Source organism: Dipodomys spectabilis, unplaced genomic scaffold (assembly GCF_019054845.1).
Source record: "Dipodomys spectabilis isolate Male_0828 unplaced genomic scaffold, ASM1905484v1 ptg000210l, whole genome shotgun sequence".
Taxonomy (NCBI): Eukaryota; Metazoa; Chordata; class Mammalia; order Rodentia; family Heteromyidae; genus Dipodomys; species Dipodomys spectabilis.
In genome coordinates this window covers 7,764,995-7,790,458 of record NW_024870887.1, presented here as the reverse complement: position 1 = coordinate 7,790,458, position 25,464 = coordinate 7,764,995, and the positions used below count along the sequence as shown (strand labels likewise).

The following is a 25,464-nucleotide window of genomic DNA, read 5'->3' as shown; positions in this document are numbered from 1 at the left end:
ACATTCTAATTTCACATTCTGATTTCATAAACCAAAGCAGGCAACATTGTTAGTATGTGTCAAAACAAGAAGATGGGCACAGGTGCAGAAAAGTGTCTAACATATCCAAGGATTTTAAGGTTCAATTCTTAGCATGGCAAAAAACGAAAACACTAACAAAAATGAAAGCAAAAAGAAAGGAAAACTACTATGACATCTCCTTATAAAACTACTCTTGATTATATTCACTATTTTCAAAGTACTATTCTTATCCTGACAGACTAAAAATACTCAATCAAGTGAAAAGCTACAGTGATCTACAAGTTTGGAGAAGGAGTTTATATTATAATCATACTTACTCAAAGAGTTCTCGATCCAGCAGTGCCGGTAAATCATATTCTACAAGAAGTTCATAACTATGCCATAGGATTGCTGCTACACAGTGCAAATGAGAAGGGGATGGCATCAGAAGACCATATTCTATTGATGAAGAGCTAGGGCTCACATAGTTCAACCTGCCGCTTCTCTTCAAAGCAGCTACTCTTGCAGAATCACTGACCCATTTCAGCAAGGCTTGAATTCTTAAAATAAGAAAGTGAATTCCAATAATGCATTAACTGATATTTGATATGAATAGCACCTTTTCCTGTATTCCAAATATTTATGACAATAATATACCAATTATACTTGATCCTTTTAATCTAAGACAAGAGAGAAACAAAACTTATGAGTAACAAAAACACATAGTGGTTCCAGGTTTCAAATAACCTTACTAGTTTTAATTAACAGGTTTGAGATAACACAACTACTACTCAGTATATAAGTATTGCTTATTTCTTACCATAATTATAACAAAATGTGCAAAAAATGTCTATAATTACAAGCTAAACAATAAAATTTATTCCCTAAATTTTATTTCATCTTATAACACACATACACAGCTACAGCAGTAATTTAAGATATTGTCAGAATCTTTTTTTTTTTTTTTTTTTGGGGGGGGGTCCGGTCGTGGGGCCTGAACTCTTGGCCTGGGCGCAGTCCATCACCTCTTCAGCTCAAGGCTAGCACTCTATCACTTGAGCCACAGCGCCACTTCCAGCTTTTTTCTTATGTGGTGCTGAGGAATCGAACTCAGGGCCTCGAGCATGCAAGGCAAGTGCTCTACCACTGAGCCACCTTCCCAACCCAATATTGTCAGAATCTTGTGAAAGGCAACTTATCTTCATATACCTGGACCCAAAGCAATAAAAACTAGTTGTATCCACCCATCTTCATTTATTCTGACATAATACAACCTCAAATACTACCTTACTCCCAAGAGCTAGAGCTAGAAGTCAATCAGACAAAAGACTAAGAACCATTTAAAGAAAAAGAAATTAGGTACAAAAACAACAAAAAATTCTGAGATTTATTGTCAGCTTTTTAATACCATATTTATTTCCTTTCAAATTTATGATGGCTTATAACACAAGACTCTATGCTATTCTATGTAAAGGAAATGAACAAAGGGATTTAATAGTATTTAATCTCTTTACCCACGCTGCCCAAGGTCTGAAAAACTTACAGAATTTTAATTTTATATGATAAGAAAATAGATAAGTCTTAAAAAAAAAAAAAAAAAAAAAAGGGAGGTAATTTGGGCCAAATAACATTTTCTCGTTTCATGGAAAGCCAAGAATTCTTGTCATTAGTGTGTGTGTGTGTGTGTGTGTGTGTGTGTGTGTGTGTGTGTGTGTGTGTGTGTGTGTGTGTGTGTGTGTGTGTGTGTGTGTGTGTGTGTGTGTGTGTGTGTACGCACGCATGTATCTTGAGCCTTGTGTGTGTGTGTGTGTGTGTGTGTGTGTGTGTGTGTGTACGCACGCATGTATCTTGAGCCTTGAACTCAAGTCCTGGGTGCTGTGCCTGGGCTTTTTTTGCTCCAGGCCAGCATAACACCAGAGCCACAGCTCTATTTCTACTAGTTTTTTGCTAGATAACGGGAGACAGAGAGTCTCATAGAGTTTCTCGCACTTTCCTGCATGGGCTGTCTGTGAACTATGATCTCAGCCTCCTGAGATACTAGGATTATAAGTGTGAGTCACCAGTGTATTGCTCATTAGTGTTTATTCTAAAGGTTAAACATTCATGCTATAAAAAGTATTATGCAGAGAAAATAAGCTTAATTTCTTTTTATGATAAAGAAAAATCAAAATATCAAAATAAATATGCTGTAAGTTTTTAAGCAACTTGATATGTAAAACTATTTAATAACATTTTTAAAAATACATGTTTAAATTTATGTAATCACCTAATCTCAATTAAAGAAAAAAAGAAAGAGAAGGGATGGGTTGAGAGAGATGGTGACAATGTTTCAGACACTTTGTACTCATATACTGTTTTGTAGAATGGGAACTTCTTTGTACAACTATTTAAAGATAATAAAAAATAGAATAAAATAAAATAATACATATTTAAGTCTTTTATAATTCAAATTTTCACGCAAATTGGTATTTAATTATTCAAAAACTGTCTCTAATCCCATATAATACTGGGAAAGCAGAGACCATCGAAAGTCATGTTTCCATACTGGGCCAGAAAAAATAAAACACAAGATCATATAAAAAAAAATTAAGAAAAAAAATGGTTTGACCAGCTTGGCTTAACTGGAATGACATCTGCTTATCAAGTGTAAGGCCTGGAGTCAAACTGCCCCCACCTCCGGCCCCAACCAATTCCCATATATTTTTACATATAAAAGTTTTCCATGATATGACAAATTAAAAGGCTTAACTGACAAGCTAGCCTGTTTCATATTCTAAAGGTACTATAAATACTCATCTGTGACTTCCTATCTTGCATTCCACTCAAAACAAGCTAATGTTATACTCTCTAATTTTGGTGATAATGCTTGTCTCTACAACCCTGAAAGAAGCAGGACTCAATATACTTTTTATCTAGTAACTAGTACCATGGTAGTCGCAACAAAATTTAGTTAATAATTTAGAAGACAAGGAGTTAACAACAAAACATCAAACTGCTCGATATTAAATATAAATTAAGAAAAAAATATTATAGGGAAGTGGGTAGGTTGCTCAGTGATAGACAATTTGCCTAGAATGTATTGAGCTCTGAGTTTGATCCCAAGCACCAATAAGAGAAAGGAATGAATGAATGAATGAATAACTCAGGGGATAATCTCTACCTAGGAATTATTTATATTACTTACAGAGTCTCATACCATATAACATAAATAATTCACATAAGAAGTGAGAATGCTTAGTCACTCAATACTAAAATTGTTTGAAAAGTCCTTGGAGTTGCTCTTCAAAAATATGAAGGTAAAAGACATCAATCAAATTACTTATACAAAGCTGGGTGCTAGGGGCTTATACCTATTAATCCTACCAATTCAGAAGGTTGAGATCTGAGGATCATTGTTGGAAGCCAGCCTGAACAGGAAAGTCCCTGAGACTCTTATGTCCAATTAACCACCAAAAAAACAAAGTAGAGCTATGGTTCAAAGTGGTCGAGCACTAGCCTTTAATGCTTAAGGACAGCACCCACCCTTGAGATCAAGTCCAACGACCAACCAAAAAAAATAAACATTTAAAAAAAAATTCTTAAGTGTAGAAATATTTATTTGAAGTGTTCATATATGATTACTTAGAATAATATTGTAAAATTCTGTAGGAAAAACAGAAGCCACCAGCGAGAAGCTGTTAATGAATATAAATTATATATTTGATATACAATTATGTAAATTATATAATTATATAAATTATAACTAATCATTTAGTATGATAGAAGCATTATCAAAACAATCAAAATATCTACAATTTTCCTATATTCATATGCAACTATACTACCTAAGACAGTATGATTATGAAACCTCCACCTTACAAAGATCCTATCATAATAGTTCTGACTTTACTACATGTATGAAAGATGAAGAAGATCAGGAACTGGGGTTCCAAGACAGACTGGGCAAAAAGTTCCAAAGTACCTACACCTCAACTAATAGCTTTGATTTGGTGGCACACACCTGTCATCAAAACTACAGAGAAAGCTGAGATCAAAAGGACTACTGTTACATGCCAGCCTAAGCAAAGGCCTGGTGGTGCAATGTCATCCCAGCTACAGTAGGAAGTATAAATGAATTGCCCAGGTTTGCCTGGGCAAAAAGTACAACCATATCTCAAATATTAATCAGAATATAAACAGTTATAGGTGTGGCTCGAACAGTAGAGTACCTACCTAGAAAGTCGGAGACCCTAAGTTCAAACTTCAGTGTCAGAATGCTGAAAAAGACATGTTTTATTGTACTGTTTTTCTCAATAGCAATGCAGATGAATAGTTATATATGAAAATTGGAATTCCAGCTGCTCAGGAGGTTGAGATCTAAGAACGGTGGTTCAGAGACAGCCCAGGCTGTCTGTGAGATCTTATCTCCAATAAACTACCAAAAAGCTTGAAGTGGATGTGGCTCAAGTGGTAAAGTGCTAGTAGCCTAAAGCAAAAAAAGCTCAGCGATAGCACCCAGGCTGAGCTCAAGCCCCATGATGGCACACACACACACACACAACAAATTATATTTGAGTTGAAATTTTCTTAAAACTTGTCCAAATACATGAAAATTTATGTATACTATTCATAAAAATCTTTAAAGCTTGTCTCATGTAAAGCATGTACCTAGACGTAGAACACTGTAACAGTATTGTCTTCAATGAAACCTCTTAAGAATAAAGAATTGTAAGTTACTGTCACTACAAAATTCTGTTAACATGTATGTACCTGTCTTTTGTTCCAGGATCCTGAGTGGTACCAAGCTGGTAAAGAATATCTATTGTAGAGTCAGAAGAGAGTCCATTTAATCTTCCAAAAAGTAAAGGGCTATTCAAATCTTGCAAGAAATTAAAAGAATAAAAAGAACAAATTTGTTAAATAAGCATACCTGAAATGGAAAGATCTGCATAATTTTTAGTTATGTTAAAAATAATTTTATAAATTCCAACAAAATAAACTACAAAGCTATAAGAGAAATTAACTTCAGAAACATTTAATCATAAAGATCACATAGTTTCATTGTGATTACTCTGAAAGATATGCAAAGGTTAAAATAACAAAGTTAACTGTTACCTGTAGGATCACTGCCTGATGCAGCACAATTCCTCAGAAGAATGTCTATAAGCTTCAGGCCAATTCTAGTAGATTGCAGACCTATCTTCACAAGAACCACCTCAATGTTGGGTGAATGCATTCCACAGTAGGGTGACATCAACAAGGCAGCACAAGTCTGTAGCAAATTAGCAGTAGGTGCAGCTGCACTGGCCATCATTCCTTCCAGATCACTTATGTGAGTAAGGCAATGATGCAATAACCGTAGCCATCCAATACTGAAATATACAATGTAAGTATGATAAACACAGGCAGTTCAAATTATTTCAGGGATAGAAGGAAACTCCTTAATGATATTAGCATGCTGTAAATAGCATAGATCAAGCTATTTAAAAAGAAAGACAAATTGATGATAATCAACACAAAATTAAATACATAGTCAGTATGCCCTAAAATCAACAGTAATGACAAATTTTGTATCTACATACGAATACCAACTGAATAGGCTCAGAGACTTGTAATATCTTTTTTTTTTTTTTGATCAGTCGTGGGCCTTGAACTCGTGGCCTGGGCACTGTCTATGAGTTCTTTTTTTCTGAGCCACAGTGCCACTTCCAGTTTTCTGGTGGTTAACTGGAGATAAAGAGTCTCACTGGGACTTTTCTGCCCAGGCTGGCTTTGAACCGTGATCCTCAGATCTCAGCCTCCTGAGTAGCAAGAATTATAGGCGTGAGCCATCAGTACCCAGCTTTTAATATTGTAAAATCTTTACATGTTGATAATAAAAATAGAAACTAATTTCTTAATAAAACATATAAAATGGTTTAAAAGTAAAATCTATAAAATAGTCAGGCATCAAAATTTATCAGAAAATCATCACTTAAAGCATATATTCCAGGCCCTCGCTTTTATGATTCACATATAATAATATTTTTGAATTGTTGGCTTTTACAAAGACTAGTTCCCTGTTTCTAGATCAGTTAGTATGGATAAGATATATTCCTGCTTATAGGACAGATGGAAATTCCTATAATGAACTATGACCTAAACAACCAGAACCTATAAACATACCATACTGTGAGTCAACTCAATGATTAAACACATATAAATCACAATTTTTATCTATCTATCTATCTATCTATCTATCTATCTATCTATCTACCTACCTATCAATATATTTATGCTAGTTCTGGGGTTTTAACTCAGGGCCTGGGTACTGTCCCTGAGCCTCTTTGTGTTCTATGCTATCGCTCTATCACTTGAGCCACAGCTCCACTCCTGACTTTTTCTGAGAAGTTTGTTGGAGATTAGAGTCTCATGGACTTTACTGCCCAGGCTGGCTTGAAACTGCGATCCTCAGATCTTAGCCTCCAAAGGTAGCTAGGATTACAAGCATGAGCCACTGACACCCACCTTATCAATCACAAATTTAATTATGTCTTAGTTTTGTGCTTCTACAAAATTGTTGTTTAATAGATATGTCTAAAGTATGATAGCATATAAACACCTAAGAACACTCCTAATACAAACTTTTTAAAAAATCAAAACATTAAATTTTTTAAAAAGTACAGAGAACATTTTTTAGGAATGGAAATACATACCTTGTTTTGGAAACCTGATCTTCAGATGGAAGAAAGGGATTATTAACTGTTGCTGAAGAAGTGGTACCGAAAGCAGTGAGGCCCAACAATTTAATCTGAGACAGGCCTAATGTGCTGGCATCTCGTGGACGATGTAGTCTAAGACAGACAGCAGAAGCTACCTCCGCTTTCACAAGCTGAATTTTTATGTAGGTTAGACCACTTGTGACAACAGGAGTAGATAGAGGTAGCATGTTTACACCATCTGCACTCACTTCAATAGACACTGAAGATGGACAAGCTACAGAAAGAAAAAAAAATTTAACAATCATACAAACAAGTAAGTGAACTAGATTTCATAGTCTAATTTTTTTATCCTAAAAACATCATAAAGTCACACACAAAAATAATTCTAGAGCAAACCATACCTCATCATTGACTTTCTTAACAACTGATTTTGGACACTTTTGCATCAAATATAGATTTGATCCAGACAGTCATTGGTGTCTCACACCTCTAATTCAAGCTACTCAGGAGGCCAAGATCAAGAGGGAGAGCTAAGGTTTGAAGCTAGCCTAAAGAGAGAAGTCCAGGGGACTCAGTCTCCAAAATAACCAGCAAAAAACCATAGGAATGGCTCAAGTGGTAGAGAGTCAGTATATCAATCAAGTTGAAGTGAGTAAGGCCCTGAGTTCATACTCCAGTACCACCATAAAAAAGAGAAAATCTGGATACATAATATAATTTTTTAAAAATCATAAAGTCTGTAATATTCAACTAAAAAAAACCCACTGGAGATGTTCAATTCAAACATACTAAATCCTCCCTAAAGAAAAAAATAAAACCAACTATATAGGCAACTATGTTACTATTTCTATTTTATCCAAAATTGTCATTAACAATATGAAAATAGATGTAATTAATAGTACAATTTAAAATAGTTTAGAAATAAAAGATGGCAAGTTAAAATAATTTAGAAAAAGGTAGCGGTGCCACTGGCTCATGCCTATAATCCTTGCTACTCAAGAGGCAGTTCAAAGGATTGCAGTTCGAAGGCAGCCCAGGCAGTAAAGTCCATGAGACTCTTACCTCCAATTAACCATCAAAAAGCAAGAAGCAGAGCTATGATACACAGCGCTAGCCTTAAGAAAATAAGCTCAGTCACAGCAACTAGGCCCTGAGTTCAAGCTCCAGGACTAGAAAATAATCATAACAATAATTTAGGAAGAAAAATAATAATAAATATTTTTCTACTAACTCTTTTTTTAGTTTTTGTCAATTGTGGGGCTTGAACTCAGGACCTGGGTTCTGTCCCTGAGATCTTTTGCTCAAGGCTAGTGTTCTACCACAGTACCACTTCTGCTTTTTGAGTGTTTAACTCAAGAGTCTTATAGGAACTTTCCTGTCCCGACTGTCTTTGAATCTGAATCCTCATATCTCAGCCTCCTGAGTAGGTAGGATTACAGGCATAAGCAACCAGCACCCAATTCTACTAACTCTTTATTCCACTACTACTATATTCTAAATTTTAACATGAAGTTGAAGCTCACATCTAAGTTTAGATATTACTTTCAACTCTTTTTTTTTTTTTTTTTTGGTCAGTCGTGGGGCTTGAACTGTGGGCCTGAGCGCTGTCCCTCAGCTCAAGGCTAGCATTCTACCACTTGAGCTACAGCACCACTTCCAGTTTTCTGGTGGTTTATTGGAGATACGAGTTTCACGGAGAAAAGTCCGGGCTGGCTTTGAACTGCAATCCTCAGATCTCTCAGCCTCCTGAGATTACAGACATGAGCCACTGGCGTCCGGCTTCAACTCTTATCTTCTATTTCCCTTCTAAAACTGAAATATCCTAAATAATTTTTGAAAATTATCATTGAAATTAATGAAACTAATAATGTAGTAAGTATTAATAAACATTAATGAAACTAATAATGTAGTATTAATAAACATTAATCACTAATAAACATGTCTATCAACTAAAATAATCTTAAACTGTGGCCTTAATTTCAATTATAAAATAACTTACTGGTGTCAATTAAATGCCAGGCTTACACTGGTAGAGAAGTTACTTCAATTTTTAAACTTAAGCCAGGCATAATGCTATACTGCCTGCAAGATCAGCACTTAGGAAAGTGAGGTAGTAGTATTTTGAGTTTGAGGTTAACATAGGCTACATGGCTGTTTCCTGACCAGCTTGGTCTGTGGGTCTGAGATACTGTTTCAAAATACCAAAAATAGGTCTGAAGTTAGCACATGCCACATCTGGAAGGCACAAGTCTGGACGATAAAGGTTCAAGGCCAGGGTAGGCAAACAGTTAAGCAACTAACAAGCCTATGATCCCAACTACAGGGGGAGGCCAGAAATAAGAGAATCACAATCTGAGAATATACAAGACACTATGTGAAAAAACACCTATAACACCTATGACAAACAAATATAAAAAAGGAGAGCCAAGAACGTGGCTTACGTAGTAGAGTGCCTACCTAGAAACTCTGAGGCTTGGGCTTCAAAATAAGTACCAGAGGGGCTGGGAAGGTGGCTCAGTGGTAGAGCACTTGCCTTGCAAAATGAGTACCAGGCAAATAAATTGTAATCCAATACAATTTTATATAAACAGACAGTGAACAACACTAAGAAATCCAAATAAAGGCTGGGAAGGTGGCTCAGTGGTACAGCGTTTGCCTTGCATGCCTGAGGTCCTGGGTTCGATTCCTCAGCACCACATAAGCAAAAAGAAAAAAGCCGGAAGTGGCGCTGTAGCTCAAGTGGTAGAGCGCTAGCCTTGAGCTGAAGAGCTGAGGGACAGTGCCCAGGCCCAGAGTTCAAGCCCCACGACCAGACCAAAAAAAAAAAAAGAAAGAAAGAAAGAAAGAAATCCAAATACCCATGAGAGCAAACAGTAGATCTTACACTCAAGCTGACTGATTTCAAAACCTATGTTATTTCCACTGGAACACAAAATTCATTCAATTTCTGCTCTAATAACTTACCTATTTTACTAAGCACATTGAAAAGAAAACAACTAAAGCATTTGCTTCCCCTTAATGGGAACTTGCCATTATCTATGCTTGCCATTATCTATGCCCAGAGTTCAAGCCCTATGACCAACAGAAAAACAAAACAAACAAACAAAAAAAAAATCCACTAAAAACTGTAATTATATTGAAAGAATTGGGAAACTCCAAAATAAAAAATATAGTGTTTTATAGTTCATGCTCTTAGCAACTTATTTTCTGAAAACATTTTAATTATTTACCTTACAAAGTCATAATAATAATATGCAATGAACACTGAATGGAATTTTTTATTAAAAATTTGTATTACAATACGAAAAGGTGGAATTCTCACATCACTTTAAGAATTCATTCAAGTTTCAAAACATTACAACAGTGTTTAAAAATAATTATTCACAGCTGGGTGCTAATCACTCATGTCTGTTACTAAGGCTACTCAGGAGGCTGAGATCTAAGAACTGCATGCAAAGCCACCACAGGCAAGAAAGTCCCTAAGATTCTTATCTCTAATTAAATACCAAAAAGCTGGAAGTGGAGATGTGGCTCAAAGTGGTAGAGTGCTAGTCTTGAGCACAAAAGCTCAGAGAGAGCACTCAGTTCAAATCCCAGGAACAGCACATTAAAAAAAAAAAAAAAAAGCAAAAGCAAAAGCAAAACCCAGGCACTGGTGATTCACATCTGTAATCCTAGCAACTCAAGAGGCTGAGATCTGAGGATCACGGTAAAAAGCCAGCCAGGGCAGGAAGTAGAGCTGTGGCTGAAGTGATTCAGGGCTAGCCTTGAGCTGAAGAGCTCAGGGACAGAACCCAAGCTCAGAGTTCAAGACCTACAACTGACCCAAAAAAAGAAAGAAAGAAAGTTACTCAGAGAGGTAATTAACTTCCAATTAGAGCAGAACAGACAGACATACAATAAATCCTTGCTAATCTCACATTATAGAACAAATGCTAAGAGCCGGGCGCTGGTGGCTCACGCCTGTAATCCTAGCTACTCAGGAGGCTGAGATCTGAGGATCGTGGTTCAAAGCCAGCCCGGGCAGGAGAGACCGTGAGACTCTTATCTCCAATAAACCACCAGAAAACCGGAAGTGGCGCTGTAGCTCAAGTGGTAGAGCGCTCGCCTTGAGCTGAAGGACAGCGCCCAGGCCGAGTTCAAGCCCCACGGGCGACCAAAAAAAAAAAAAAAAAAAAAGAACAAATGCTAAGAACCAGACCAAAAAAGGTATCTTTAGAAACAAACTCCTTTTGGCATAAAATGATAAAATAGTATGTAATTGGACTATATTTCAATGGATTTCATCCTTCTCATTTCATGAAAATTACTTGGTGGTACTGTAAACTATTTCACTAAAAACTGTTCAACAACAATACAATCTAGTAATAATATCTAACGATCACTGTTAAATATTTTTGTCATTTTCAAGTGTTTCTAAATTATAACTTATTCCCATGATCTTTCTATCACTCACTTGCAAGAGATGCAAGGTGAGGCTGAATATGTATTTCTTTCAGTAGTACTGCTGATGGAAGGTGAATAGTAAGGTCGCACCAAGCCTCTTCTGGCAGAAATATGTAGGACCAAGCAGCAGAGCGAGCTCTCCGGTGGGGTGGTGTAGCCTGCAAAAGCACTTCAGCTGGTTGGGCAGTAGGACTACTAGATGTGATTGTACCTACAGAAGATATTTCAAATAATACATAAACTTGAAGCAAAATGCAATAAAATGTTACAAACTATTGAAATGATATTGATAACTAAAATTATGTTCAATTACTATAAAAAGTAGCTGAAAACATTAACATTTGATGTGCTAGTATACTTTCAGCTCCCCAAGAATGATTGTTAAGAGTACTCACAAAAATAACAGCACATCAGCCAACTAGCAAGATGACAACTTCATTTCGCATGTGACAAATAAAACTAGTAACAACGAATCTAGTTATAATTTTCTCTTTACTGAACTAGAAATCTATGTCCAAGATATTTTTCTGCCTTAAAGAGAATTCTGAAACCTGACTCACTTCTAACTTGCCAATGTTTATGAATTATAAATACAAATATATTAACTATATATGTAACTAAAAGTACTGTAGACTGGATAGAGGAATAAATATCTAAATTCAAATACACTGGGGGCTCATGCCTACAATATGATCTACTCAGGAGGCTAAGATCTGAGTATCATGGTTCCAAGTCAGACTTGGCAGGAAAAGTTCATGAGACTCAAACTGAAGAAAGAAGAAGAAAGAAGGAAGAAGCAAGAAGGAAGAAGATGATGAGGAAGGAAGGGAGGGTGGGAGGGAGAGGGAGGGAGGGAGGGAGAGGGACGGAGGGAGGGAGGGAGGGAGGGAGGACAGACCCACAGAAGTAGAGCTGTGTCTCAAATAGTAGAGGGCTAGCCTTGAGCAAAAGAGCTCATTGTCAGTGCCCAGCCCCTGAGCTCAAGCCCCAGAACACCACCAAAAAGTAAAAATAAATAAAGTATTGTTAAAGAAGAAACAAGTTTTGTCAAACTGGCTCATATTAAAAATAGCAGTAAATTGGTGTATGCCATTTCTTTTTTTTTTTTTGGTCCGGTCGTGAGGCCTGAACTCTGGGCCTGGGCGCTGTCCCTCAGCTCCTCAGCTCAAGGCTAGCGCTCTACCACTTGAGCCACAGCGCCACTTCTGGCTTTTTTCTTTTTGCTTATGTGGTGCTGAGGAATCGAACCCAGGGCCTCAGGCATGCAAGGAAGCACTCTACCACTGAGCCACCTTCCCAGCCCTTGCGTATGCATTTCTATTTTGTTTCATAAACTGTACTGCCACTTACACATGAAATGGAAGAAAATTTTACTGTTAAGGAACACTCAATCAAAATATTTTGATAGCTATTATCTTACAAAAAAAGTCAACTGGTTGTAATTAAAATGTGTAACAGTCTAACATCATCAACCTACTTCAAGAAATAATTCTGCTTCAAACCAGCTAATAAACTAAATAATTTTAATAATATAATGTAATAACATTTTTCTTACCCAAGGGTGCAAAGTTATGGATCCCTTCTGCATTGTCAGGTTCAGAAGCTAGTATTCGCGTTTTCAAAGTGCTGTCAACAGCTTTATTTGGACCACAATCAAGAAATTTCATAATAGTTGATACCATACTCCTTGCAGTGTTCACAATAGCCCTTGTACTAGTAACCATATTGTTGCAAATGAGCTGAACACCACCTAAATTTACAAAGAAAACCAATGAAAAGTATCTTAGCATAGATGATCTGTCATCATCAACTTTCAGATTACCATAAAATGAACTTGAATAGCAATGATCAGAATTTCATCTTACCCATATCATGGAATGCTTTCAAGGCATCACTAGTATCCAGCACTCTCAATATGAACCATAATAATGGTTCAGATAACTGGCAAGTAGCAAGAGATCCCTAAAAAAAAAATACTTCTTAGTGAGTGTATATTTCTATAGCTAATTTTTAAATTAAGAGCCTTAATTATACTAAACGCAAACTGTTTGCCAAAATACAATAAATCTTACTTGAATCCAAAAAAGGCAATTATCTCCTCTCCCAAACCAGACAGTACATTAAGCATCTATCTACTCTACCTGAATATACCTTTGTTTTGTTTTATATTGAAAACTACTATCAGAAAAATCTAAAGCTTTTCAAATATGTTTATATTTTCTAAAGGAGAAAAGTACAAACATTCAATAAATATTTATAAAAATTACTCCTAGGACTTGGAATGTGGCTTAGTGGTAGAGTGATTGCCTAGCATGTTTGAAGCCCTGAGTTCAATTCCTCAGTATCACATAAGCATAAAAAGCCTAGCCTGGCGCCAGTAGCTCACACCTGTAATCCTAGCTACCAAGAGGCCGAAATCTGAGGATCAGAGTTCAAAGCCAACCGGGGAAAGTCTGTGAGACTCATCTCCAATAAACCACCAGAAAACTGTAAGTGGCGTGGACTCAAGTGGCAGAGTGTTAGCCTTGAGCTGAAGAGCTGAGGGACAGGGCCAAGGCCCAGAGTTCAAGCCCCACAACGTTTGACCCCACCCCACTCCCGTCCCCCAAAAAAGCTGGAGGTGCTGTTACAACTCAAGTGGTAGAGTGCTAGCTTTGACCAAAAAGAAGCGGAATGATAGTACCTAAACCCTGAGTTCAAGCCTCAGAACTGGCAAAAAAACAAAACAAAACAAAAAAAATCCACAAAATCTAAAATGGAAAGAAAAGGTTTTTATTTCCTTCTCAAAACAATTACAAAATTCAATAGTCTATTTTCCTTTTTAAAATTAGCTTAATACCTTTTAACTGGAGGAAAAAAAAAGCTAACTAAACATGTAGCACAACTCTGAAAAACTACCCATATATAGCTTTGCCTTATGTAACATCTAGGAGGAACACCTTCACATTCAAGTATGCTATTTTTAAGAAAAAAGACAAGAAATAGTTCCAGATATGACAGATAATAAAAATATAGAAAATCTAAAATTTAAGAACATTGTTTTCTTTTTATATCATTGTGAACATAATTGAAAATATAATTTAAGAAACTTACTCTTCCAAATTCTATTCATCATTCATATTTCTCACAGAAATCTTTTTTTTTAATATATGATATCAATACTCTCATCTGTCTGGGTCTTACATATATTTCTCTACTTGAATTAGCAGAAACTATTTAAATTCATAAGGATTGAACTTACCTGTCTTCCCATATATCCACAGGCCATGTAGGTTAAAATTGGCTGTAGCATCATGTGGACTGTAGAAGCTTTTTTACTAAGCGTTGTCAATATGGTAAATAATCCATCCCCAACTGATATGGCATCTAACCCACCATGAAAGTTTTCATGCTTGGTGAGATGTAATCCACTGGCTCCTAGTTTAAAAAATTATATATTTAAAAAAAAAACTAGATATCCATAAACATCAATAATAAGAGTCTGAGGAGCCAGATGCTAGATATCTAATAGTTATACATTCAAACACAGGTACACATGAAAACATCATCCCTAGAGTCTAAAGCATTAGCTCTGGTTGTTTTTTACAATAAAAATAAGCTGCTTTGTTGAATGACTGGCTTTATTTCAAGAAAACAAGGAGAAAACTACTATAGAATTAGTATTAATTATGCATAACATCTAATTAAAAAAAAGATGTGACAAAGAAATGCAAACAGGCAAAAAGTACATCAAGAATTGTTTTTGCTGAAATTAACAACTAATTACTTTTTTAAAACTTAATGCACTATATTAGCTTCCAAATTGATATACAATAGCATACACATTTTACAGTGACGTATATGGCATAGAAAAGCAAATATGCTTAAATAAATTTTACAAATCTCTCATACAAAATGTGACTTCAAATTCTTCATCGCGAAATCCGTACAGGATTTTAGCTATTAATTAAAGCATCTGACATTAATCCTTTTACATTCTTGAATCTAAAAGTCCATTTGTTGGTATTTCCCAGTACTTTTTAGGCTGACATATCAATTTTTCCTGTATTTCTTTTTTTTTTTTTTAATGCAGAGGTGGGAAACGTTTGTCTGCCAAAGGCTACATGGATATTTTTAACATCACTCTGGACCATACACAAAATTATCAATACAACAAACAGGCCGCTCACAGCCAATAAGAAGAATTGTCTATTCTGTCATGTTCCAAATGATTTCCTGGCCTGTATCAAACATTCCTGATCCTTGTTAACAGAAGCCACACTATAAAAGTCTTCACTAATAAACATCAGTCATGATAATAACGTTTTACATTATAGGGTAAATATAGATGATGTACCAGAAACAAGTGTAAGAGTAATATTCTCAATACATACCAATTATCATTGCCATGGCACTGCTATTACACAGGCCTAGAGCAGACAAAATCTGGCTCATAATCTGTTGGTTGGCTAAGACTAAGTCAGCGACATAAGCAGGAGATCCTGGAATAGTAGTACTGCTTCCATTGACATCTTTGCCTCCTGAGACTTTTTCTTCATCTGAAACACTATCTGTTGTATTGGTGGTCACAGATACTCTTGCGCTGTATTCCCTATTGCCTGAAAGAGGCAGCTGTACTAAAATGTTAACAAGTTTTAATAAATCAAACATGAGTTGATCTCTTGTCATTTCACCACAAACTGCTTTTGCATCACCTGGACGAATGAGGTTGGCAAAGAGTCCCCCAAAGCATGCTCGAGCACCCACGGAGCTATCTGATCCACTTCTAGACATTACTTTGTCTGAGCAAGTGATATAGTGGTGCACTAAGAAGGTGACAGATTCTATCACAGCAGAAATAGTGCTAACTGAAACAACTTCAAAATTCTGCTCCAGAGTAAATTCTAAGAGCTTCACTTGGGCATCAAGCGGTCCTTGGCCTGTCTGGAAGGCACCCCTACAGAAAGAGAAGAAGAGTTAAATGGAAGCAACTTGAAGATTTCAAAAACAATTGCCATAAAATAAGGTCTTTAAGGAATAACAACCTCTTGGTATTCATTATCTCATTTGGTAGCTATGTTTCCATCCCTTTCCCAGTCTTCTTGTTCAGGCAGCATTTTTAAACAAAACCCAAAATGATTCCTCCTTGATACAGGAAAGTAAAGGTAAGTAAAATAACTATTGTTAAACTGCACGCTGAAGTATTTCAATATAAAAAAACACTGGGACTGTGGCTTAGCAGAAGAGTGCATGCCTTGCATGCATGAAGCCCTGGTTTTTATTCCTCAATACCATATACACATAAAAAGCCAGAAGTAGCTCTACGGCTTAAGTGGTAGAATGCTAGCCTTGAGTAGGAGAAGCTTAGGGACAGCACCCAGACCCTGAGTTTAAGCCCAGGGCTGGCAAAAAACAAACACAAAAACATTCCACTATGGAATGACCCTACTGTAGTACAACCTTAATGAATGACACTGTAAATAGTAGCTACTCATTTTTATTCTCAATAATTCAGATGTAATCAAATTTTTTTATGTATTAAAACTGAAAAAAAATAAAAAAATAAAAGTTTGCATACAGCCAAGATAGAACAAATTTTAGAAAGGATCACTCCCAAAGGTAGCAAAAAAAAGGAAATTATCTATACAGGGACATATTTTCTTGAATTCAGGATAGAGTTAAAGTAATAAAGCAACTAAAAATCCTGAAATCCATGAAAAGACAGGCCTCTCCAAGGAAATTGAAAAGGTTTTCCTGGGGCCAAGTTTGAGAAAAGGTAACATATTTACCGGGTAAGAAAAACTCCACTAAAGTATCTAACAGGCTGAGAAGGGCTTAACAGTACACTAGGGTGGTAACAAATTCATCTCCATTCACAGACATTTCCCATACCCCTTGCTGCCTGACACACCATACCTAGGTTTGTGCACTACATGTGACTAGTCCTATGTTGGAACCTTCACAAAAGGCAGAGAGGAACTAGAATTATACTGCTTTAAAAAGTGTTAGGGAGATGGACACCAGTGGCTCACACTTATAATCCTAGCTAATCAGGAGGCTGAGATCTGCGGAACCTGGTTCAAAGGGGAAAGGGTGTGAAATGGGGGGTAGGGGCAGCACATGAATGGAGGAAAGAAAGGTGAGCAAATGTAGTCATTATACTCAATGAACATTATTATGTAAAAAATCAACTATGTAACTTGATGACAGGGATGAAAGAGAAATGGGGGAGGGGACATGGAAGGGGTGACACTGATCAAGAAACATTGTTCTCATAACCTAACTTAAAGAATCGTAACCTTTTTGTGCAAGTAGTATAAAAACGGTGTTTTGTTTTTTTTTTTCTGTGCTAGGGGTATAATCCAGTACCTTAAAAATAGTTAATCCCTCTACTATGCTGGTACCCATTAAAAGTTTTTTTTTTTTTGCCAGGTGCTGGTGGCTCATGCCTGTAATCCTAGCTACTCAGGAGGCTGAGAGCTGAGGATCACGTTCAAAGCCAGCCGGGCAGGAAAGACCGTGAGACTCCTATCTCCAATAAACCACCAGAAACCCAGAAGTGGTGCTATAGCTCAAGTGGTAGAGCGCTAGCCTTGAGCTGAAGAGCTGAGGGGTAGCACCCAGGCCCAGAGTTCAGGCCCCACGACCGGACCCGAAAAAAAAAAAAAGTTTTCTGTTTTTTTTTTTAATCAAAAGGTATGTTAGGGCTTGTAAAATATCCTACATAATGCTGATGGTAACTATTGAATATAAAATGTGATTATCAGAGACATCACATAATGTGATGTCTCTGATTGTGGCTACAATTTTGTTCCTACTTTCACTTTCCATGTACAGTGTATCACTCCTAGCTAGCCGTTGATTACAGCAGGGGAGGGGTCTTGTAGACTTTTATGCCCAGCTGCCCTTGAATGTAGATCATTTACATCTCAGACTCCTTACAGCTATCTCTCATTACCAACACACTGCCCAGCAGCATGTTATTTACTTTTTAAGCTATCTTTCTCATTTTTTAAATCATATATAAAATTGCTGATATTTTCTTTTAATATTCAAAAGAACAAATGCCCCCAAAATAAACTATACCTATAAGGTTTATAACTAATACATAAAAACATTAAAAGAAATAAAGTTTTTATGTACTGTATTTCTTTCACATTACTGAAGGACTTAAAAGATTTGTCCTGAAATGAAATGGAAATAATAAGAATACTAATAAACTTTTCCTCCCAAATAAAAAGGTAATATGAATTTGGAGGGTTACATGTTACGTCTATATCAAGACAGAAGAGTACACTGAAATTTACCTTTCTGTTGAAAGTATATGAATTAGCTTCAGCAAAAATTCACTGAATATCTGAGGACAGGTTGATGACAGATGCACTTGTAATCGGGTCAGAAATTCTTGCATGGCTTGTGTAGCTGTGGGACCAACCTGAAGAGAAGTAAATATCCACTAAAAGTTGCTTATGAATAGAAATTACAGAATAATCCAATTTAAACCACCAAATTTCACCCCAATCATAAATAAATACTATCTTTGTTATATATGTTTTGTCTCACTTATGATCTACAAAATTCAGTCAATATCAGAAAACATATCCAACAGAATCGGGATACTATATTTTATTATCATCTACAATGTATACTAAATATCAGACAATTCACTCAAAGTAGTCAATAAAATTTAAAATCTGAGCTGGGTGCCAGTGGCTCATGGTTGTAAACCTACTTAGGATGTTGAGATTTGAGGATTGTAGTTCAAAGCCAGCTGAGGCAGGAAAGTCTGCAAGACTCTTATCTCCAATAAACTACTCAGAAAAGGCCAGAAGTAGTGCTGTGGCTCAAATGGTAGAACACTAGCCTTGACCACAAGGAGGCTCCAAGATAGCACCCAGGCCTTAAGTCCAAGTGCAATGATCAACAAAAAAAAAAAAGGAAAGGAAAGGGAAAGGGAAAGGGTAAAGGGAAGAGGGAAAGAGGGAAAGAAAGAGGGAAAGAGGGAAAGAGGGAAAGAAAGAAAGAAAGAAAGAAAGAAAGAAAGAAAGAAAGAAAGAAAGAAAGAAAGAAAGAAAGAAAGAAAGAAAGAAAGAAAGAAGGAAAGAAGGAAAGAAGGAAAGAAAGAAAGAAGGAAAGAAGGAAAGAAAGAAAGAAAGAAAGAAAGAAAGAAAGAAAGAAAGAAAGAAAGAAAGAAAGAAAGAAAGAAAGAAAGAAAGAAAGAAAGAAAGAAAGGAAAGAAAGAAAAGAAAGAAAGAAAGGAAAGAAAGAAAAGAAAGAAAGAAAGAAAAAAAAGAAAGAAAGAAAGGAAGAAAGAAAGTCAAATCTGTGAAGACTGAGATTCAGGCTTGGTAGGTCCTGTAAACATAAGCTTATTAAGACATACGGAATAAATGAAATAAAAGAAAGATGGCTTATGGAATTTAAATTTATATCAAAATTTGCTTAATGACAAAGTAAGAATCTTTAGAACAACCAAAAATAAAAATGCTAACACAAGACCTCAAAAATTTTCACAAAAGTTATGAATTATAAATATAATTCACAGGGCTGGGAAGGTGGCTCAGTGGTAGAGCGCTTGCCTTGCATGCATGAGGCCCTGGGTTCGATTCCTCAGTACCACATAAGCAAAAAGAAAAAAGCCAGAAGTGGTGCTGTGGCTCAAGTGGTAGAGCACTAGCCTTGAGCTGAAGAGCTGAGGGACAGCGCCCAGGCCCAGAGTTCAGGCCCCATGACTGGACCCAAACAAAAAAAACAAAACAAATATAATTCACATAAAAAACACAAGTATGAATTTCAAATAGAAGTAGAACAAAAGAAATTCAATTGTTATTAAGGATATAATGTCCTGAGCAATAATTTTTTATTTTTATTTTTATTTTTTTTTGGGAGGGGGGGGGGGGGGGGGGCCGGTCGTGGTGCCCGAACTCTGGGCCTGGGCGCTGTCCCTCAGCTCTTCAGCTCAAGGCTAGCGCTCTACCACTTGAGCCACAGCGCCACTTCCGGCTTTTTTCTTTTTGCTTATGTGGTGCTGAGGAATCGAACCCAGGGCCTCAGGCATGCAAGGAAGCACTCTACCACTGAGCCATCTTCCCAGCCCTTATTTTGATATTACAACACTATAAATTTGATAAAATGATTATAGTAGATTTTTATCTGAGTAACACATGCCCTCAAGCATGATAAGTAAGCTGGGCACTGGTAGCTACTCAGAAGTCTGAGACCTGATAACTTACAACATCTAGCATAGGCAGACAGACCTCTTATCTACAATTAGTCAGAAAAAAAGCTGCAACTTAAAGGCATGGTTCACTAGAAAAGTGCCAGCAACTAGCAAAAAAAAGCTGAGTGAAAAGGTCGAGGGCCTAGATTTAAGCCCTAATAATCAATCAATCAATCAATCAATCAATCAATCTCTCTCTCTCTCTCTCTCATACACACACAATTCCAAAAGCTGTAAATGTTTTTCTGACTGCATAAGCATCTGAGTATTTCTTTTTTCTTTTTTTTTTTTTGGGGGGGGGGGGTCCAGTCGTGGGGCCTGAACTCTGGGCCTGCGCTATCCCTCAGCTCTTCAGCTCAAGGCTAGCGCTCTACCACTTGAGCCACAGCGCCACTTCCGGCTTTTTTCTTTTTGCTTATGTGGTGCTGAGGAATCGAACCCAGGGCCTCATGCATGCAAAGCAAGCGCTCTACCACTGAGCCACCTTCCCAGCCCAAAGTTTTTTGTTTTTTTGTTTTGGTCCAGTTGTGGGGCCTGAACTCTGGGCCTGGGCACTGTCCCTCAGCTCTTCAGCTCAAGACTAGCGCTCTACCACTTGAGCCACAGCACCACTTCCGGCTTTTTTCTTTTTGCTCGTGTGGTGCTGAGGAATCGAACCCAGGGCCTCGAGCATGCAAGGCAAGCACTCTACCACTGAGCCACCTTCCCAGCCCCTGAGTATTTCTTTAATTATCCAAAGTCAGTGTCAAAGATCAAAACCTACTTAATACTTTATGAATAATATTGTCATATGCTATCATATAGTTTTACTGAACAATTTTTTTTCTTGCATGATTATCTGGGGACATCACTAGTTAAAAGTTGTATTACCTGTGGGCTGTGTTGGTTTGTTCCATGTGGACTGGTGCCAGAAAGAAATTTCACTAACACATGAATAAGGTTTGGATCTGAAACCAACAAATGAGCAGTACTTTCCTGAGTCCCAATGACACTGCTGGAACCAGCTAAAGAGAAAAATAAATTAATAAATAAGTAACTCTACCTTTTGTAAATGCGCCATAAAACATAGAAATGCAATGTCTACCAAAATCTTTTGGTTCTAAGAAAAACTCACATATTCTCATTAAATAGGAGTTCATCCAATCTCTATTCAATGGAAACACCAGAACTTCATTTTATTTTTATCTACCACATATGTATTCTAAACTCTCCTTGACTAAGAAAATATCTTTAGTTTAATATATATCTTCTTTAGTCAACTGGAAAGGAAATAGCTAAATCCTCACAGACCTATTGGAAAGTCTATTCTTAGTAACCATCTCTTCCTCCACAAACAGAAAGTAGGTCTTCTAAGATCAATCTAGGCAAAAAAATTCCTTTTTGCATGTTAATTATATACAGGTTATATTTTCTGCTTTAATGCTTAGGGAACATGCCAGTTTGCTGAGCTGATTAAATATTCTTTGCATTAAATTTATCTTCAGTTTTAGTGATACTTTTGAATACATTTTTGGATATATAGCCTAAACAGGAAAATAAAATAGCACTTTGATGCTAATCAAATAGTTTAAATAACAGCTTTATCAATGTGAAAATGCTTTTACTCAATGAAGTTATTCTTTAAAAGACACAAAATCCAATCAATTATTACAATAACCTAAAGATTAAATATGACAGAATTCAAAGGAATTCAGTCATTTCATAGCTATAATAATTCAGTCATTTAACAACTACACTTTAAGAATGAGAGCATATATATTAAAGTATCTGTTAAAGATTTAAATAAATAAAATTTTAAACTTACAATTAAGCTGCATGTTTGTCATGAGTGTTAGACTATGAAGTACAAGGCACCAGGTCCGAAGTAATGTATTGGGATACCAAGCTAGCACAGTGAGAAAGCTACTTATTGATGCTACACAGAAAAGACAAAGAAAAAAACTGTTTCATTGAGCAGGAAAAAAAAAAAAAAAATGCTAAAAATCTTTAAAATAATCATTAAAAACTAAAAATAGAATTTCCTTAAATCTCCTCAAAATCTTCTTCAAAATATGTAAATGGAAACAGTTCCCCATTAAATATAACCTAGCCAGGTGCTGGTGGCTCATGCCTGTAATCCTAGCTACACATGAGGCTGAGATCTAAGGATCATGGTTTGAAGCAGCCCAAGGAGGAAAGTCCCTGAAACGCTAATCTCCAATAAGCTACTCAGAGAAAGTTGGAAGAGGAAAAACTTGAACAGAGTAAACAACCAAAATGAATGCCACCTCACAACAAAAGGGAAAACTCAAAAAAAAAAAAAAAAATAGATAATTTGCAAGCCCACAGAGGAAGATTTCCTACCTACTAGAAAAGCTGAAGAGTTACTCAAAAGGCACTGTATACAGGTTACAAAGCAGTGTCTACAAAGAACACCCAGCTCAAATGTACTTTTAAAAGATATTTTGCACTGGGCGCTGGTGGCTCACGCCTGTAATCCTAGCTACTCAGGAGGCTGAGATCTGAGGATCGTGGTTCAAAGCCAGCCTGGGCAGGAGAGACCTGGAGACTCCTATCTCCAATAAACCACCAGAAAACCGGAAGTGGCGCTGTAGCTCAAGTGGTAGAGCACTCGCCTTGAGCTGAAGAGCTGAGGGACAGCGGCCAGGCCCAGAGTTCAAGCCCCACGACTGACAAAAAAATAAAAATAAATAAATAAATAAATAAAAGATATTCTGCCAAATTCAAGTCAGGAAACAAAATGATTTTTAAAAAGATTGAACCCAAAACAAAGAAATATCTTTCCACAAATAGCAAATTTTCAGTACCAAGGTTAATAATTACAAAAGAACCATGTTTAAAATCTAGGAACTTAGTTATTAAAGAAAGCAATTAGACATGACTGGATACTCAAATTTGAGGCAGCTCATTTTGAATCTCTCCCTCTCTCCCTCCCTCCCTCCCTCCTTCCCTCTCTCTCCCTCTCTCTCTCCTCTCTCTGTCTCTCTCTCTTTGTGTCAGTCCTGGAGATTGAACTCAAAGCCTGGGCTCTGTTCCTGAGCTTCTGTGTTCAAGTCAAGCACTCTGCCACATGACAAACAGTTCAACTTCTGGCTTTTTAGTGATTCATTAGAGGTAAAAGCCTCACAGACTTCAAATCGCAACCCTCATACCCAAGCTCCATGTTCAAGCTCCATGACCAACAGTATTTCAGCTAACACAGGAGACAGAAATGAGAAGTAAACTACCAGCAGTTTTAAATCTCTAATTATTAAGCCAAGGAAATGTGCATTAGTATCTAGTATCTAAGATGTAGTGCTAACATAATAAAAAGAGAGAGAGAGAGAGAGAGAAAAAAAACAAGAAATTTTCTTAAAAAAAAAAAGTAAACCAAGGCCAAGTGTGTTATTTTATGTTATGTATAGATGTAATCTCAATGCTCCAGAGATGAATGAAGAGGATCTTGAGTTAAAGGCTAGCCTGAGCTAGAGACTATATTTCAGGAAAGGAAAAGGGAAAGGCCACAAAAGCAAAAGTTTGGGATTGTTTCTTTTTTTTTTTAAGTGGGCAAATGGAGGCACAGAAATGGAGGAAGGAAGAATAAGTGAATGAAATTATGGTATACAACATATTGTATGAAAAAAATGAACTATGCAGTTAGAGGGGTATCTCAGGTTGCAGAGCACCAGCCCATGAATGGGAGTCCTGTATTGTATTAGATAACAGTAATAACTATGCAGCTTGTGCGCATAGACAAGAGGGAAATACTGGAGTAAAGCAAAGAAAGGGGTGACAAGAAAATGTGTACACACTACCTGATTTACAGAATTGTAAGCCCTCTGTACAATACCTTAGTAATAATAAAATTATTTATGAGAGAACATTCTAGAAAGCAAAAAAAAAAAAAAAAAAAAGTCCGACAAGCCTATAATCCTACCTACATAGAGTGGACATTAGGAGATTCAGGTTGGCGGGATTAAATTTAGCCAGTCTGTCTCACTTCAGTGGACCATGGAGGATGAAAACCTTGTTATCTCAGCTCTAGGGAAAGAACTGGACTGGGCAGAGTGTTGTGCATTTGACACCTCCAGGAAAGCAGTTAAGTACACAACCCAGAGCAACCTGGACAAAAAGTAGGACTCTACCACAAAAATAACCAATTCAATAAGGTTCTGGAGGGCTGGGAAGGTGGCTCAGTGGTAGAGTGCTTGCTTTGCAAGCATTAGGCCCTGGGTTCGATTCCTCAGCACCACATAAGCAGAAAAGGCCAGAAGTGGCACTGTGACTCAAGTGGTAGAGCACTAGCCTTGAGCTGAAGAGTTCAGGGACAAGTGCCCAGGCCCAGAATTCAGACCATGACCATCCAAAAAAAAAAAGAAGGTTCTGGAGGTACAGCTCAAGTGGTAGTGTCCCTGTCTAGCAAAGGTGAGGCCCGGAGTTCAACGTACAGTATTGACCAAAAAAAAAAAACAAAACACCACCACCAAAGGGGTAAACAACAGTGGCTTACACCTGTAATCCTAGCTACTCAGGAAGCTAAGATCTAAGGATCACAGTTTGAAGCCAGCGAGAGCAGGAAAGTCCTTGAGGCTGGTCTTTCCAATAACCTACTCAAAAAAATTGGAAGTGGTGCTGGAACTCAAGTGGTAGAGTACTAGCCTTGAGCACAAGAAGCTCAGGGACAGCACCTAGGTCCAGTTCAAACCCCATGACCAACAAAACAAAACTTAAAAGATTAACAAGCTGGAGGATAAACAAATGCAGATATTATAGTCAGTGTTTACTATGTTAAAGCTGAACTACCACAGAGCACTAGTGATTCAGATTCCTGGAATCCTAACTATTCAGGAAGCTGAGGATCAAAGCCAGCCCTTGAGTTTCCCATCTCCAATTAAGTACCAAAACAGCTGAAGAGGAGCTGTGGAGCTGTGGCTAAAGTGGTAGAGTGCTAGCCTTGAAACAGCATCCAGGACACACACACACACACAAAGTGGTAGAGTGCTAGCCTTGAAACAGCATCCAGGACACACACACACACAAACACACACACAAAAAGTACACACACACACACAAACACACACACAAAAAGTACACACACACACACACACACACACACACACACACACACACACACACACACACACAGACAGGTAGGAAGAG

At 37.0% G+C, this 25,464-nt stretch overlaps 1 protein-coding gene across 8 annotated transcripts in view; it reads right to left on the bottom strand.

The window, feature by feature from the left end:
* Positions 1-25,464, bottom strand: part of Birc6 (baculoviral IAP repeat containing 6) — a 212,831-nt gene that overhangs the window by 65,929 nt on the left and 121,438 nt on the right. For all 8 annotated transcript variants that reach the window (XR_006150162.1, XM_042696666.1, XM_042696665.1 and 5 more), the window contains 12 exons: positions 22,130-22,240; positions 21,196-21,329; positions 18,413-18,540; positions 15,500-16,062; positions 14,368-14,543; positions 12,992-13,088; positions 12,682-12,876; positions 11,137-11,337; positions 6,675-6,954; positions 5,095-5,351; positions 4,750-4,858; positions 339-560 (listed from right to left, as the gene is read on the bottom strand). Coding sequence is in view for 7 of the 8 variants with exons in the window: in XM_042696666.1 (XP_042552600.1) it covers positions 339-560; positions 4,750-4,858; positions 5,095-5,351; positions 6,675-6,954; positions 11,137-11,337; positions 12,682-12,876; positions 12,992-13,088; positions 14,368-14,543; positions 15,500-16,062; positions 18,413-18,540; positions 21,196-21,329; positions 22,130-22,240 (2,473 nt within the window). In the remaining variant the exon portion in view is untranslated. The remainder of the gene's footprint in view (positions 1-338; positions 561-4,749; positions 4,859-5,094; positions 5,352-6,674; positions 6,955-11,136; positions 11,338-12,681; positions 12,877-12,991; positions 13,089-14,367; positions 14,544-15,499; positions 16,063-18,412; positions 18,541-21,195; positions 21,330-22,129; positions 22,241-25,464) is intronic.